This window comes from Panthera onca, chromosome A2, assembly GCF_046562875.1.
Source record: "Panthera onca isolate mPanOnc1 chromosome A2, mPanOnc1 haplotype 2, whole genome shotgun sequence".
Taxonomy (NCBI): domain Eukaryota; kingdom Metazoa; phylum Chordata; class Mammalia; order Carnivora; family Felidae; genus Panthera; species Panthera onca.
In genome coordinates, this window is record NC_138340.1 from 13760162 (window position 1) to 13777788 (window position 17627).

General features: G+C 50.0%; 1 protein-coding gene across 6 annotated transcripts in view; it reads left to right on the top strand.

The window, feature by feature from the left end:
* The window catches only part of PGPEP1 (pyroglutamyl-peptidase I), a 29347-nt gene extending 21369 nt beyond the window's left edge, over positions 1-7978 (top strand). For 5 of the 6 annotated variants that reach the window (XM_081792239.1, XM_081792237.1, XM_081792238.1 and 2 more), the window contains one exon: positions 3675-7978. In XM_081792239.1, coding sequence (XP_081648365.1) covers positions 3675-3878 — 204 coding nt within the window. In that variant the 3' untranslated portion in view covers positions 3879-7978. The remainder of the gene's footprint in view (positions 1-3674) is intronic. The other variant, XM_081792242.1, reaches the window with a different exon arrangement.
* The last annotated feature ends 9649 nt before the right edge of the window (positions 7979-17627 follow it).

A 17627-nucleotide genomic window follows, 5' to 3' on the forward strand; every position in this document is an offset into this window, starting at 1 on the left:
TAGCATCTGCCGCCTGGATGCTGCTGTCCCGGCCGCCTCCCTGGCGTCCCTCCCTCCACCTCTGCCCCGGCCCTGAGGGTCCTCTTCCTCCAAGCGGTTGGTTTCTGTTTGTGTTTTCTGGGGCTGTTGTAATAAAAACCATCACCTTGGTAGCTGAGGACAACAAAAATGTATTGTCTCCCAGTTCTGGAGGCTAGAAGTCCAAAATCAAGGTGTTGGCAACGTTTGCTCCTTCTGGAGGCCCTGAAGGGGAATCTGTTCCCTGCTTCTCTCCCGGTTTTTGGTCTGCAGGTAACCCTTGGGGTTCCTTGGCTTGTGGCCACATCACCCCGATCTTTGCCTCTGTCTCCACACGGCCTTCTTCCCTGGGTGTGTATTTACATGACCTTTTCATGAGCACATCAGTCATGGGATATAGGACCTACCTGAGGCCAGTATGATTTCATATTAGCTAATTATATCTGCAAAACCCCTATATCCGTATGAGGTTCTGGGTGAACATACAGTCTGGGAAGAAACTCTTCAGCCTCTTACAAGCTCTTTTATAAATTTAAGTCTGATGGTGTTCCCTTCCTTGCTTAATCCCTCCTGCAGCTCTCGCGGCACCTAGAATAAAATCCAAGCTGTCTCCACCACCATCCATAGGTTCTGTGTGGTCTGGCCCCTGCCCACCTCTCCACTCTCATCTGCCTTCGTTCTTCTGTCCCCCGCTGCATGCCAGCCACACAAGCCAGCCTCCTCCAGTTCCTCAAACACAGCACGCTCACTCTAGCCTCAGGGCCTTTGCACATGATATGGCCTCTGTCCTCATGTGCAGATCTCACCTCCCTCTGATAAGGTGTCTTTCAGGTTTTAGCTCCAGCACGTTGCCTCCTTGGGGGGGAAGGTGGCCTCTGCAATCTCCTGGACCAAGTTATGTCCCCTCTGTTCAATGCCCTCTCAGCACCAGGTGTCTCCATGACTCAACACTCTGTACACTTCTCCAGCCCAAAGGCAGCAGGTGGCAGATTCAGTAGACTGAATGGAGTAACCGAATTCACCATCGTTCTGTTTTTTATTTTTTTTAATGTTTATCGATTTATTTATTTTGAGAGAGAGATAGAGAGCGAGCGGGGGAGGGGCAGAAAGAGAGGGACACAGAGAATCCAGAGCAGGCCCCACGCTGTCAGCGCAGAGCCCGATGCGGGGCTCGAACTCACGAACCTTGCTTGAGATCATGATCCGAGCCAAAACCAAGAGTCAGACGCTTAACTGCCTGAGCCACCCAGACGCCCCCATCATTTCTGTTTTTAAAACTACTTCCAAAAGGCACAGATAATTCCAGACTATATTCTCATGTGTTCCCACTGGGAAAAATCCTCTTGCCCTCTCTCCTTCTCCCTAGCGATCCCTCTGTTAAAGCTGAGACTTAAATTGTAAAACTTCCTATGCACCGACACCTTTCCGTAGACGGTTAACCCTTGAACAACATGGGGGTAGGGCTGCTGATCACCCCCCTGCATACAAAATTTGCATAACATTTGACTCCCCTCCCCCCTGCCAAACTTTACTACTGTTAGACCACTGTTGACCAGAAGCCTTACTGATAACATAAACAGTTGATTAACACACATTTTGTATGTTGTGTGTGTGTGTGTGTGTGTGTGTGTGTGTGCGTGCTGTATTCTTACAATAAAGTAAGTTAGAGAAAAGAAAATGTTATTAAGAAATTCATAAGGAGGGGCTCCAGGCTGGCTCAGTCAGTAGACCGTGTGACTCTTGATCTCGGGGTAGTGGGATTAGGCCCCCACATTGGGTATAGAGCTTACATTAAAAAAAAAAAAAAATCAGGGGCGCCTGGGTGGCTCAGTCGGTTGAGCATCCAACTTCAACTCAGGTCATGGTCTTGCAGTTCGTGAGTTCGAGCCCCGCGTCGGGCTCTGTGCTAACAAACAGCTCAGAGCCTGGAGCCTGCTTCCGATTCTGTATCTCTCTCTCTCTCCCCCTCCCCAGTCGTGCTCTGCCTCTTTCTGTCTCTCAAAAATAAGTAAATGTTAAAAAAAATTTTTTTTTAAATCATAAGGAAATGGGAGCTGGCCCAAGTGTCCACTGATTGATGAGTGGAGAAAGAAGATATGATACACACACACACACACACACACACACACACACACACACACACTGGGATATTATTCAGCCATAAAAGAATGAAATCTTGCCCTTTGCAACTCCACGGATAGAGCTAGAGAGTATAATGCTCAGCAAAATAAACCAGTCAGGGAAAGACAAATCCCATGTGATTGCACTCATATGTGGAGTTTAAGAAACAAATGAGCAAAGGGGAAAAGAACAGAGAGAGAGAGAGAGGCAAACCGAGAAACAGACTCTTAACTACAGAGAACACACCAGTGGTGCCCAGAGGGGAGGGGTTGGGGTGGGTGAGGTCAGTGATGGGGAGCAGCGAGGGCACTTGTCATGACGAGCACCAGGGGTTGTCTGCAACTGTTGAATCACTATATCGTACGCCTAAAACTAGTATCACACTGTATGTTAACTAACCGGAATTAAAATGAAAACAACCAACAACCACAAAAGAAAACCATAAGGAAAATAAAATGCATTTACAGCACTGGACTTCCTGGAAAAAAAAAAACCCTTGTGTAAGGGGACCCTTGCAGTTCAAAGCCATGTTGTTCAGGGATCGAGGGGACGTGAACGCTCGGTGCTCCAGTTTAGGCTTTTGTCCTATTTTGTTTTGCTTTTATGCGGCTGGGGTTACGTGATGTGTATGTTCTTGAGACGTCCCTTCGTCGGTTTCACTCGTGGGCACGCGGCACGGGTCTTGGTGGATTCTCCGTTTCCCTCTCGGTCCACCATGTGCCTTGTAGGTGGCTGCATAGTATTCCCTTGTGTGGATGAGCCGATTTATTAAGCCACTCTTCAGTCAGTGGACGTTTAGATTGCGCCCTGGCTTGTTTGGGCTGCTACAACCAAATACCACATACTGGGCGGCTTATAAACAACAGAAAGTAATTGCTTACGCTTTTGGAGGCTGGAAGTTGAAGATCAAGGCACCACCGGTCCGGTCCTGTTCTAATGAAGACCTCCCTCTGGGCTGCAGCCCCCTTCTTGCTGCGGCAGGAGGAGGGACCTAGCTCTCTGGGGGCTCTCACGTCCCAAAGGCCCCGCCTCTTAAGACTATCACATCGGGAGTTAGGGGCTTCAACAGTGAATTTGAGGCTGGACATTCAGACCGGGGCAGGTTACTTCCCATTTTTCTACTTTTCTACTTAACAATCCAGCAAATGCCTTGTTGGTCTTTCTTGTGCCCTCATGCCAATGGCTTCTGAAGACAGATTCCCCAAACCAGAAATAATATGTCACGAAGTCTGGGCATTTGTGATATACTAGCCTGCCCAATTTTCCCCCTGGGGCAGTTTGCATCGCACGGGTAGCATCTCATACTGCCTCCTTCCTCACATACACACCGGCACACGAGGTTATCGGGTTTTTTCGTTTTTGCCAGCCTGGGGAGGGTGAAGCAGTCGGTGTTCCATCCTGTGGCTTTCTGGTGAGGTTGGGGGTCTTACGGTAGATCTGGATGGAGGCTGTCCTGTTAGTCTGTGTACTGACTCTCTGACCCTGTTTTGGTCTCCCTTCTGCCACGCCCCCCACCGCCGTGCCCTGCAACTTAGGTACCTCTGCGATTTCACCTACTACACCTCTCTGTACCAGAGTCATGGCCGCTCAGCCTTTGTTCATGTGCCCCCGCTGGGCAAGCCGTACAACGCAGACCAGCTGGGCAGGGCGCTGCGGGCCATCATCGAGGAGATGCTGGACGTCCTGGAGCAGTCAGAAGGCAAAATCAACTGTCGCCACAAACACTGAGAGCCTCTTAGGCCTCCCAAGACCTCGTCCCACTAGGGACCCTGGGAGGGACATCTGCCTTCTGGGGCCCGGCCAAGGAGGATACGCCTGACAGCTGGGGATCTGATTTGGATCAATATTTCCGACTTACCCACCTCTTCCTTTTTCTCCGCAAAAGGGCTGGTCGATTTGCCAAGGGGTGGCTGAAGATTTTTCCTCTACTGCCCTTTGCTTTAGGGGACACCGCCACAATGGCTGGGAAGCCCGTGGGTCCCGATCTCCACGGGGAATCCTGGCCGAGTGGATCTCTGCTCTTTGATCCCGCAGCTGGGGCCCCCTGTTCACCTGCCTGTCTAAGTCTCCGCTGAAGGGATTCCGGTGTTCCCCCCCGTCCATGACTGGTTTTTCCCAAACTTAAAAACTCCTTGAAATGTCTTTGCCCTGATTCATGTCCCAACAGCCTGGACAGCCCTGGAAAGGGCTGCCTTGGGATATGGCAGGGGCTTTTTTTTTTTTTTTTTTTTTTTCTCCTCTCTCTCTCTGTCTCTCTTACTCTGGAGCGGGGCTGCCGGTGGAAAGCAGACCTTGTCATTTTGACACGCACATGACTGTTTTTTTTTTTTTTTTTTTTAATGTGTAAAAATTTATAGCAGCTGCAAACCCACCCCACATCTGGCCTGGATTTTTGCGGACTTGGTGCTGGGGACCAGCTTATTGCTCTCCTCATGGTGGTGGGGGCAGAATGGGGCCTGGGGGCTGGAGTTTGCCGAACTCCGTGTGTGCTGGCGTGTTTGAGCACGAGGGTGGCGAAGCAGCCAGGGGGCTCTTGTGTAGATGGTTTTGGAGGCGCGCCCAGGACTCAGGAGTAAATTTTGACCTCACTCCCTGGCAGCTTTGAACTTGCCAGCCGGGGATGAGAGTAACGCCACCCAGCTGGACCTTGATTACCGGTCAGAGGGAGAGAACGACCACAGCAACCAGGAAGCCAACTGAGGAAAACACCCATTCGGGAAGGGATCTACTACTTTGGGGGACTGGGTTTTGCTTTGCTTTGTTTTGTTTTGTTTTGTTTTCTTCAACCTTCACCTTCTTCCCCTCTTGTTCCGATGGCCAGGGGAGGTCCTGCCTCTGCTGAGCTGCTGTGTCGCTGGGAAACCGGGTTGATGGGTTTCCGAGTTAAACGCATTTTCGGAGTCCTGGGTTTGCTCTGGATGGGGGAGTGGAGAGAAGGGGGTGACTTGGGGCCGGCACTTGGCAATGGGTGTGGACTGTGGCTGGCAGGTTGAAATGATTGGGACTCTTTCTCCACGCCCGGCTGCCTTCTACCAGAAATGTCCCTTTCACGTCCCCAGTCTGAGTTTGTAGTCTCCCGAGAAATCTGCAGCGTGGGATTCTGTGAGCAGAAATTGTGGCTCTCCTGAATATGGGGAGCTCGAGGCTCATGGGTTAGCTCGGTTCCCCAAAGGTCCGATCTGCAGGTGTCGGAGGAGGAAGCGAATCCAGGCAAGATGGGGAGGGAAGGGGAGGGGCGTTCCTGGAGATGAGCCACGTCTGTGCTTAGCTGGATACCCACTGGAACCCAGACGCACCATCCCCAAACTCCGCATTTCCATCCTTCTTTTGTCTTCATTTTGCCTCTCTGTGTGAAGCAACATGTGATTCAGAAAGTTAGAGGTATAACTTATTGTCCGATCGTCGTTGAGTGTACGTATGTCATTTTTGTGTCCCGGCAATGATTTTAGATTTTCTCATCCAGTCCAGCTGGAATCCTCTCCTTGTCCACGATGCAGAGCATTTCGCTCATTCGTATTTAATCAGACAGCCATTGAACGTTTCACCCACTTCCTCCTGCCAGCTCTTTGATCGTCCAGTTTGGGGCAGACTCGCCTGTTCCCTCCAGGGCGTGTCTGTCCGCGTTTATCGGGCCTTGGACTAAAATGTCCTTGTGTGAGAAGGGAGGACCAAGCCCCGTTCTTCCTCCCTCATCATTTGCGGAGGCTCGGGGGGAGGGGGGCACCCAGAACGGGGCAGGGGGATGGCTCTGTGAAGTGGCTCAGCCGCGTGTGGAGGGGAGATGCTGAGAGCAAGTGTTAATGGTAGAAAGATGGGCAGAGAGATGTGGTGGGAAGGCTGTTGGGGAAATCTTGTAGGAGAGTGGGGAGGCGCCTCTGGGCCCCCATGGCGGGGTGCCGAGGTGGGGGATGGGGACAGCAACGGTCATCTGGGTGTCTGGTGATGGCATGTCCTTTAAGGTGCCAGAGCCTCTGCACCTCATACCTTTCTTCTTCTCTCAGCCCCTTTGGCTCCCCCTTCCTCACCAAAAAGAAGGCCAGTGGTATGTACTTGAGGGTGTAGCTTGAAAAAGAAACAAGAAGGCGTGGTTAGAGAGAAGGAAAGGTGGCAAGAAGCAGGAATTTGAGTCGGTGGCCTGGGCTTGTACCACCTGGCCCGCCTGGTCCGGTCAAGGAACAGCCAAAGGTCCCTTGGCCACTGGGAGAGACAGGGCCAGGTGGGGGACAGAGGTCAGGGCCGGGTGGGGGGGACGGAGGTCATGGCTTCCCAGGTGGTGCCAGGTCTTTGGGGGAAATGTCAGATTGCAATAGTTCCAGCAAGGCAAAGAGTTTTCAACTGCCTTGCTCTTTGCTGGCACAGTGACTTCTGGAACAGAAAGGGCCTGCTCAGGGGGATGGCTGGAAAAGTAGATTCAGGATGCCTTTTTGTTGTCTTAGAAGTTTCTGCCAGGAAGCCAGGCCCGCTGGTGTGCGTGTGCGTGTGTGCGTGTGTGTGTGTGTGTGTGTGTGTGTGCACCCGCATGCCTGTGTCCCCCGAGGGCGACTGGGCCAGGGAGGGGAGCTGCTCCTGGAAATCCGCCCATCCCACCAGCCTCTTTTCTGCTGCCACTGTCTAGACTGTTGACCTTTGACCTCTCCACCCCTTGGAGTGTTTAAACCCAAAAGTCCCCTCTGGGGAGAGTGGGACAAAGCCCCATTCTTCTCCATGGCCCCAGCCTCCACCCCGAGACCCTCGAAAGCGCACGCGTGAGCCTGCAGCCGGTGTGGGGACGTTGATGGTCATACAGGCGGAGGCAGGCCACCGCGTTGCCAGGTGGCTCCTCGTGGCCACGAGTCCCCCACTGTATCCATTGACTCCGGGAAGCCGAAAAGGGCTTTGGTTTTTATATCCCAGATTGCATTTCCCTTCTCCAGGCACAAGTGCCTCAAAAGGGCCTGGGCCTGCTGGCTGGGAGGGAGAACATCTCTGTTTTTGTGGTGAGGAAGCACATTAAAGGCCACAGACCCCCTCACACCCATGGCAGCGTGGCTCTTTGGGGTGGGAGGCCATTTGCTGACATCCACATCTCGGGTGGATGCTGAACATTTCTGCTAAGAGACTCTGTCCTCCGGTTCATGGGCGGTTGTCACAAGCTGAGTGTCGCGGGCTCCCAGGTCTCTGGGGGACCTGTTGCCAAACCCATTTCTCCCCCTGTCTCTCCTCACCAAGCCTCCCTTTCAGCTGCCTGGAGACCCACAGAAGTGCCTGCCTCTCTAATAAACACGGGGCACAGAGAAAGGGGACGAGATGAGAAAGAGAGAAGTAACCCCAGGCTCTGGACCCCAGGGCCCAGGCCAGGGTCGCCAGAGCCATTTGCAGAGGTGGGGTCTGGAGCGAGTGACTTTTGTGTCTGACACACTTTGTCTCCAGGAAATCACAGAGAAAGCCAGTTTGGAAATGGGCTCTGTGCTTCCCGGGCGTGTGGCATCCCCAGATGCCAAGGAAGCTACGTCGGGATCTTGGGAAGCAGAATTGGCTTTTGCCTGCCCTAGGGGTACCTGGCATGTTTCTGGGGCTCTGTTAACATCTCAGGTTTCTATCTCATCCTGTATCTCTCTTTAGGAAAAACCTTTCCCACCGAAGGTAACTGCATTTTCTGTCCCCCAAGGTGGGCCTGGCCCCTGCACCCTCGGGGTGGCTTCTCCCTGACCCCCAGAGTTCCTGTGAGTGCCTTGTCCGAAACCCTCCTGGCTGGGACCCCTGGCTGGGGAAGGGTCTGTCGGACTTTGCTGGGGGCTGGGCTCTGGGACACCCCAATCTTGACACCCCAGAAAGCAAATAAAACAGTTGAAATATGTGATCTCTTGTGTGTCTTTGTGAGAGGTTAGCAGCCACCGGGGTCATCCCCAGCCTGAGGGCATCAGTGGGCACAGGGGGCTCTGACTCACTGGGATTTCTGTCCTTGGTGCCCACTTTGTGGCGGCTGTTGTGAGTGTGCTGAGTGGGTAATGATGAGGGGGTTTCTGTACAGAATGGTCTCCCTCCTCACAACCCAATGCCTCTGTTCTGATGCACAGAGAGATCAAGTAACTTGCCTACTGTCCCACAGCAAGGGGGTGTGGTGGTGCTGGGGTTTGAGTCATGGTCGTTTAGACTCCCGGCGTGTGCAATATTCCCACTCACAACTCTGTGGTGGGGGTGCCATTATGACCTTTCACAGATGGGGAAACTGAGGCTCTGACAGGTGAAGCCTCTTGTCATGGCCAGGGAGAGGAGAGGCAGGAAAGTGAACCCAGGCCAGCTTCTCTGGCACTGAGTAGTTTGAACCAGAGACAGGGCTTGGTCATTCCCCTATGTCTGTCCTCGGAAGGAATGAAGCCACTCTAGGGTCAGGGGCTTTCAAAGAATAGATTTAAAAATTTTTTTTTCCTAATGTGTTATTTATTTATTTTTAAGAGACAGAGACAGAGCACCGGCTGGGGAGGGGCAGAGAGCGAGGGAGACACAGAATCCGAGGCAGGCTCCAGGCTCTGAGCTGTCAGCACAGAGCCCCACGCGGGGCTCGAACTCACAAATGGTGAGATCATGACCTGAGCCAAAGTTGGATGCTTAACCGACCAACTGAGCCACCCAGGCTCCCCCAAAGAATAGATTTTTTGAAACCAAAAGGACTTGTCTTGGGGGATGTTGGTCCCGTGGGAGGGGGCACCTCCTTGAAGTCCCTGAGGACACAGGGACTTTGCACCCTCAGAGGAAGTGTCCTCTGCACCCAGCACAGCTCCCGGCGTTTCATAGGTGTGCAGTAAACTACAGGGGAAGGTGGGAAAGGGGTGAGGGCTCAGTGTTCTATCTTGAGGCCAGCAGGGGGCGCAAGGAGGCGCCGGAGTCTCCAGGGAGCGGAAGACAAGCCCCGGAAAGCCAGCTTCCTTCTCTAGCCCAGGCCCTCACACCACCTGCTCCTTACCGCTGGAGCCCTGTCTCCCTGTGGCTACATCGGTCACTTATGAAGTGCCTACTGTGCATTGGTGCCTGGGCTGGGGACACACCAGGGATCCAGCAGCTTCCAGGCCGGGAGTACGGTGCAGGGGATCCGGCAGTGATGGGGGACATACAGGGAGCTGAACGGTCAAGGCATATGAGGGGAGGCTCATTAGAGGGTAAGGCTTGGAGAAGTCTCTGTTGGCCCCATTCAATAGTTTCCGTCAGCTCTCGCCTGGACATTCTCAGTCTTGGAGATCAGGGGCTTGGACGATGGGGTTTTGGGGTGACGGGGAGTTCGGAGCTGACAGCCAAGAAAGAATTCTTGAAGACATCTTTGGTGCAAAAAAGGGGATCTTATTAAAGCACGGGGACAGGACCCGTGGGCAGAAAGAGCTGTACTGGGATTGGGATGGGTAACTCATTATAGACCTTCGGGTTGGGAGGGGGTTAGGGATAGAGCAAATCTCTAAGGTATTTTGGAAGCAAGGTCTCCAGGGCCTGGAGGGCCTCGGTGTTGTTTGGAAAACGTCATTTGTTACCGATTAGTAAAACCTCAGTCATGAGACCCTTCAGATGTATATCAGAGGGCCGTATGCTTGGAGTACGATTGCCAGCATATATCTTGGGGGAGTTGAGATAAAGGAAGTTTCCAAAGGAATTTTTATATGTTAAAGGAGACTCACAGGATCCTGGGGGGTCAGGATAATGTTAAGCCAAGATTGTCTTTTGCCCCCAGCAAAGTGTCATCGTCGGGGCAGCTGAGCTCCTAGAGGAAGGTCGCTCTGCCTGATTCAAGGACTCGTCAATGGGCTGTAGGCAGGAAGGGAATTTCATTTTTCCTTAGTTTGCCTTAGTTTCCCACATCACCACGGCAAGCACATAAACCCCTTTCCTTTGTTCTTGGGTAGCCGGGAGTGTCCAAGGAATGTCACGCATATCCCACCAGAGCAAGGGGGGTTGCTAGCCTGTACTTTGCCCTTGGCTTGGATTATGCTCCCTCACCATTGGACACCAGTCTCATCCTTCTTGTCCACCTGATTCTGGGGATCCGATGGGGGCCCCTCCCCATCTCTCATACCCTCCATGGCTCTCTTGTGCTTCCAGGAGAAAGCCTGACTCCTCTGCTGGGCATTTGAACCTCTGTTCTCTGGTTACCACCAATCCCAAGCTATCCCCTCTGCCTGGAAGCCCTCCTGCCCCCCATTTATACCTGGAAAACTCCTATGCATCCCTCAAAACCCAAGGTCATCTTGGGACACATTGTATGTGAAAGTCCTGGGTAGGGGTAAGGGGGGAGGGTGAAGTGCTGAGCCGGATATCCCAAAGTCCTTCCCCCACACCCTCTTTAACTTTCCTACCCCTTCCTTTCTGCACTGGCAGCTTGCCATCACACATTCAGCAGTTTCTACAAGGAGTGTCTCAGACCTGCCCTGACATGTCCAGGTCCCTGGAAAGGGGGAGGGGCAGGCTCAGGCTGCCCCACCACAACCACCCCCACCCCCACCCCCACCCCCACCCCCACACACTGTGGTCCTGATGGGGAAGGTGGGGAGGCCAAGATAGACAGAGACTCTGAGAGACTGAAAAGCAGAAATGCAGAGAGAGCAAGGGAGAGATTCAGAAACAGGCAGAGAAAATACAGGAAGTCCCTAGACATTTTCTCTTCCAAACTCCTGTGAGGACACTCAAGGGGCAGAGGGGGTCCCGAGCCAGCCAAGGAAAAGGATTTGAGGTGTTGGGTGACCTGGCTGGGTGCTGTGTGTCCCAGCCAGGCACAGGGTGCCCTGCTCTGGGCTTCGGTTTCCCCCGTGCTAACATTCACCCACCTTCATGTGGCAGGATTGTGTGTCTGTGCTCAGCCAAGGCCTGGCACCGAGTGGGTGCCCCATTAATGCCCATCGTAGCTCCCAGAACCATGACAGGAGCCAGCGCACGTGCCAACCTGGGCGCTGGAGCACGGGGAAGGGAGGGCAGGCTCGGGGTTCCCCAGGCCAAACGTTCCGGGCAGTGAGCACGTGGGGTCCCGAAGCCTGCTGCCTCAGCTGACCCACTTCCTGCCCAGCTCAGGCTGTCCATAGCCCCCCCTCGGCCAGGAACCCACACAGCCGGTCCCGGGGGCTGAGCTAACTAACCACTTCCGCCCCAGGCAGCTTGGCCGGGCTGACTCACACTCAGCTGTCCTCACCACTCCTAACCCACGGAGGGAGAGTTAATGGGGGGCAAGGGGGAGGGGCTGGCAGAGGCCCAAACCCAGAATAAGAGAGGTCAGGCTGGAAGCATCACAGAGGAGAATCATTCACCAGTCAACTTCCCGACAAATGAAAACCTGACCTTGATAAGGGGAAAAAAAAAAAAAAGAATAAATGGAGGGTTTTGGGTACATTAGAGTCAATCACAATTTCATGCTTTTGGACATCAAAAAAATCCATAAAGAAATGGAAAAGACAAACCAGGTACTGAGAGAAGATATCTGCGATGCATTTCACTGGCCAAGAATACCTTCCAGAACATATAAAGACACGCTGATGGAAGGGGAAAAAAAAGACATATTTTTTAAATGTTCATTTAATTTGAAAGAGAGAGAGAGCAAGAGATCGAGCAGGGAAAGGGCAGAGAGAAAGGGAGTGAGAATCCCAAGTAGGCTCTAGCACAGAGCCTGACATGGGGCTCGAACTCACAAACTGTGAGATCATGACTCGAGCCAAAACCAAGAGTCAGATGCTTAACCGACTGAGCCACCCAGGTGCTCCCCAAACCACCAGATATTAAGATGGGCGGATGACATTCATTGTTTCATGGGGCGGCCATAACAGTTACCACAAACTGGGTGGCTTAAAGCAGCAGAAATTTATTCTTTTATTGTCTGGAGGCCAGAAGACCCAACTCAAAATGTCAGCAGGAGGCCGTGAGGGAGAATTGGGCCCAGACCCCCTCTTCTGGCTTCTGCCAGCTTCCAGCACTCCCTGATGGCCGTTGGCTGGTGGCCACATCACTCGGATCTCTGCCTCTGCCTTTACGTGGTCTTCTTATAAGGCCATCAGTCATTGGATTTAGGGACCATCCTACTCCACCGTGACCTCATTTTAATGTAAATAATTACATCTGCAAAGACCCTACAAGTCACAATCTGAGGTTCGGGTGGATGTGCATTTGGGGACACAATACTCGATGAAGTACAGACATGAACAGGCAGTTCAGGGAAGGTGAACCAGGACAACCCAAAATAGAAGCCCAACCTTAGTTGGGAGCAAAAATCACTCGGAGACCTCTCCTCACCCCCAGGGAGACTCGCAGGCAGGCTCTAGAGACAATGGGCAGAGGTCGCTGGGAGTGCACTGGTGATGGGCGTGGGAATCCGTCTGGCCATGTTAAAGAGTAATTTGGCTAGTGCAGTAGGGGATGGCTGGACCCTCCGACGTGGCCATTCTGCTGCTGGTGTGAATCCCAGAAAAACCTGAAGCGCATGTCTTCCCAGCAGCCTGGCTTATAATAACGAGGAGGGGGAGCCCAGAAAAACGCTGGGGCATAATACCGTGGAGTACTATAAGCACCGAAAAAGGATGAGCCAGACTTCCAAATCTCCTGAACATGGAGTGAAAATGAGCAGGTTGCAAAGGGAGATAAATGGTGTGATACCAATGTTAATAAAGGGTTTTTTTTTTATTTGCATTTTTGTATTGTGGTCAAATATAGAGAGCGTAGGGGCGCCTGGGCGGCTCGGTCGGTTAAGCGTCCGACTTCGGCTCAGGTCATGATCTCGCGGTCTGTGAGTTCGAGCCCCGCGTCGGGCTCTGTGCTGACAGCTCAGAGCCTGGAACCTGTTTCGGATTCTCTGTCCCCCTCTCTCTCTGCCCCTCCCCTGTTCACGCTCTGTCTCTCTCTGTCTCAAAAATAAATAAACGTTAAAAATAAAAATTAAAAAAAATATATAGAGAGTGTAAAATGTGCTATTTTAACCATTTCTAAGTATACTGGTCAGTGGTTCATTTACAAGGTTGCATACACACAACACACGACCTCTACTTAATTCCAAAACTTTTCCATCAGCCCCAGACGAAAACTCTGTAACAATAATTCCTCATGCCCGTCCCTCTTCCTTTAGCCCCTGGTAATAACCTCTAATCTACTTTCGGTCTCTACGAACGCACATATTACAGATAATCGCATGTGAGTGTAATCATATAATGCTTGTCTGTCTCTGTCTAACTTATTTCACTCAGCATGTTTTCAAAGTTCATCCAAGTTGTATCATGGATCAGAACTCCATTCTTTTTTATGGCCGAGTAATATTCCATTGTGTAGCTAGACCACATTTTATCGATCCTTTCAGCCAGTGAAGGATACCTGAGTTGCTTCCGCCTTTTGGCTATTGTGAATAGTGATTGGTTCCAATCCCTGCTTTCAATTCATCTTAAAAAATTAATTCATTTTTGAGAGACGGAGAGAGCACGAGTGAGCGAGGGGCAGAGAGAGAGAGGGAGAGAGAGGGAGAGTGCAGAGCCCGGAGCAGGGCTCAAGCTCACCCAGTGTGGGGCCCGAACTCATGAACCGTGAGATTATGACCTGAGCCAAAGTCGGATGCTTGATGGACTGAGCCACCCAGGTGCACCCCCCCTGCTTTCAATTCTTTTGGATACATACCCAGAAGTGGAATTGCTGGATCATATGGTAATTCTCTGTTTGGCCTTTTATTTATTTATTGTTTAAGTAGTCTCCATGCCCAAGATGGAGGGCAACTCACAACCCTGAGTTCAAGACCTGAGCTGAGATCAAGAGTCAGACACTTGGGGGCACCTGGGTGGTTCAGTCAGTTGATCAGCCGACTTTGGCTCAGGTCGTGATCTCACAGTTTGTGACTTTGAGCCCTGCATCAGGCTCGCTGCTGTCTCAGGAATCCATTTTGAATTGTCTATCTCCCTCTGCCCCCCGCCCCCCCCTCTCAAAAAAAGAAAATAACATTAAAAAAAAAAAAAGAGTCAGACCCTGGATCAACGGAGCCACCCAGGTGCCCCTATGTTTAGCTTTTTGAAGAACCACCAAATTGTTTTCCACAGAAGTTGCATCATTTCGCATTCCCACCAGTGGCACAAGAGGGTTCCAATTTCTTCACACCCACCCATTATTCTGATATTAGCCACGCTCCTGAGTGGGAAATTGTATCTCACTGTAGTTTTCATTTGCATTTTCCTCATGACCGTTGATGTTGAGCATCTTTTTAGGCATTTATTGTCCATTTGTATATCTTTCTTGGAGGAATATCTATGCATGTCCTTTGCCCACTTTTAAATTAGATTGTCTTTTTGTTAGTGAGTTGTAGGAGTTCTTGGTATATTTTGGATATTAAACCCTCATGAGATATAATTTGCAAATATTTTCTACCTCTCTCATGGATTCCTTGGGATTTTCTATTTATAAGGGTCACATCATTGGTGAATAGAAGTAGTTTTATCTCTTCCTTTAAAATTTAGATGCCTTTTATTTATTTTTCTTGTCTAACTGCACTGGTTAGAACTTTCAGCATGACATTGAGTAGCAATGGTGAAGGTAGACTTTCTTGTCTTGTTCCTTGTCTTAGGGGGAAAGTTTTTGCCTCTCACCATTGAGAAGGAAGTTAGCTATGGGTTTTTCATAAATGTCCTTTATGATGTGCATGAAGTTCTATCCCTAGTTTTCTGAGAGTTTTTATCACAAAAAGGTACTAGATTTTTCCAAATGTCTTTTGGCATTAATTAAGATGATTGTGTGGGGGCGCCTGGGTGGCTTTGTCGTTTAAGCATGTGACTTTGGCTCACATCATGATCTCACAGTTTGTGAGTCTGAGCCCCGCATCAGGCTCTGTGCTGACAGCTCAGAGCCTGGAACCTGCTTCAGATTCTGTGTCTCCCTCTCTCTCTCTCTCTCTCTGCCCCTCTGCCACTCAATCTCTGTCTCTCTCTCTCTCCTTCAAAAATAAACAAACATGGGGCGCCTGGGTGGCGCAGTCGGTTAAGCGTCCGACTTCAGCTCAGGTCACGATCTCGCGGTCCGTGAGTTCGAGCCCCGCGTCAGGCTCTGGGCTGATGGCTCGGAGCCTGGAGCCTGTTTCCGATTCTGTGTCTCCCTCTCTCTCTGCCCCTCCCCCGTTCATGCTCTGTCTCTCTCTGTCCCAAAAATAAATAAAAAACGTTGGGAAAAAATTAAAAAAAAAAAAAAATAAACAAACATTATGTCCACCAACTGATGAATGGATAAAGAAGATGTGGTTTATATATACAATGGAATACTACTTGGCAATGAGAAAGAATAAAATCTTTCCTTTTGCAGCAACATGGATGGAACTGGAAGGTATTACGCTAAGTGAAATAAGTCAGTCAGAGAAAGATAGAGATCATATGTTTTCACTCATATGTGGAACTTGAGAAACTTAACAGAAGACCATGGGGGAAGGGGATGGGGAAAAAAATAGTTACAAACAAAGAGGGAAGGAGGCAAACCATAAGAGACTCTTAAATACAGAGAACAAACTGAGGGTAGATGGGGGGGCGGTGTGGGGGGAGGGTAAAACGAGTGATGAGCATTGAGGAGGGCACTTGTTGGGGTGAGCACTGGGTGTTATATGTAAGCGATGAACCACGGGAATCTACCCCCAAAACCAAGAGCACATTGTACACGCTGTATGTTAGCCAATTTGACAATAAGTTATGCTTTAAAAAAAGCAAAAATAAACACTAAAAATTTTTTTAAAAGAGGTTTGTGTGATTTTTTCTGTTGTTCCATTAATATGATGTGTTATGTTGATTGATTTTGTTATGTTGAACCATCCTTGCATTCTTGAGATCAATCCTACTTGGTTATGGTGTGTAATCCTTTTAATATGCTTGTTTGTTTGTTTGTTTGTTTGTTTGAGAAAGAGAGAGAGAGCACCCACATGTAAGTTGGGGAGGAGCAGAGCGGATGGAGAGGGAGAGAATCTCAAGGAGGCTCCGTGCCCAGCCTGGAGCTCAATGCAGGGCTCAATCTCATGACCGTGAGATCGTGACCAGAGCTGAAATCAAGAGGCAGATGCTTAACCGACTAAGCCACCCAGGCATTCCTTAATATCCTTTTGGATTTAGTTTGCCAGCTTTTGGTTTAGGAATTTTACAACTATATTCTTAGGGGATATTGATCTGTGCTTAAGGAAATACTTCAGTCCTCCTTCTTTGTTTCTCTTTCACTCTCACACAACTACCACCATACTCACACAATTTCTGCAATGCCACAATAAGCAATTTTCAGCCGGGTATCTGACAGTTTAACTCAGTTCTGACACTATCTACCTGCAGATAGTGTCAGATCCTTCCAGTTAAGGGTTTGGCCCTATAAGACTGCCCAATACTTCAGATGCCCATAGCAAGTCCAAGTTCATAGACGGGCTACAAATCAGAGGTTCCCATGACCCACACAACTCAGGACAACAGTTTACTTACTGTTTACCTGTTTATTATAAAAGGATATGATAAGGATACAGGTGAACATTCAGATGGACGAGATCTGTAGGGTAAGTATGTGGGAAGAGGCAAGGAGTTTCCATGCCTTCTCTGGGTACACCACTTTCCCAGCATTTCCACATGTTCACCAACCCGGAAGCTCTCTGAACCCCGTACTTTTGGGATTTTTATGGAGGCTTCATCACGTAAGCATGATAAATCATTAACTCCATTTACAGCCCCTCTCCCCTTTCTGAAGAATAGGGGGTGTGGCTGAAAATTCCAAACTTCTAATCATGGCTTGGCCTTTCTGGTGACCAGTCCCCATCCAAGAGCCCACCCAGAGTTGCCTCATTACAACAAAAGACACTCCTATCGCCCAGGAAATTCCAAGGGTTTTAGGAGCCCTGTGCCAGGAACTAGGGTCAAAGACCAAATATTATAACAAAAGATGCTCCTAGTGTTTTTATCACTTAGGAAATTACAAAGGCTTCAGGGGCTCTATGCCAGGAACCAGGGCAGAGACCAATACGTATTTTTTCTATTCCCTCGCAGTCTGTAATTTTTTCTTATAAGGTATTTATCAGTCTTTATCATCAGGGTAATGCTGGTTTCATTGTAAGTGTTGCTTCCTCTTCCATTTTTTGGAAGAGTTAGATAAGAATTGGTGTTATGGTTGAACCTTGAACAACATGAATTTGAACTGCACAGGTGTATACATGGATTTTTTTTTGATAAATACAGTGTGGGACTGTAAATGTATTTTCTCCTCCTTATGATTTTCTTAATGCGTTTTTCTCTAGTTTACTTAATTGTAAGAATACAGTATTTAATACATATACAAAATATAAAATAATACATATAACGAACAAAATAGTTTTAGTCGACTGCTTATGTTATAGGTAAGGCTTCTGGGCCACGGTAGGCTACTAGTGGTTGCATTTGTGGGGACTCAAAAGTTATACCTGGGGGCGTCTGGGTAGCTCAGTCGGTTAAACGGCTGACTCTTAGTTTCAGCTCAGGTCCTGATCTTGCCTTCTGGGAGTTCCAGCCCCTCATCGGGCTCCGTGCTGACAGTGC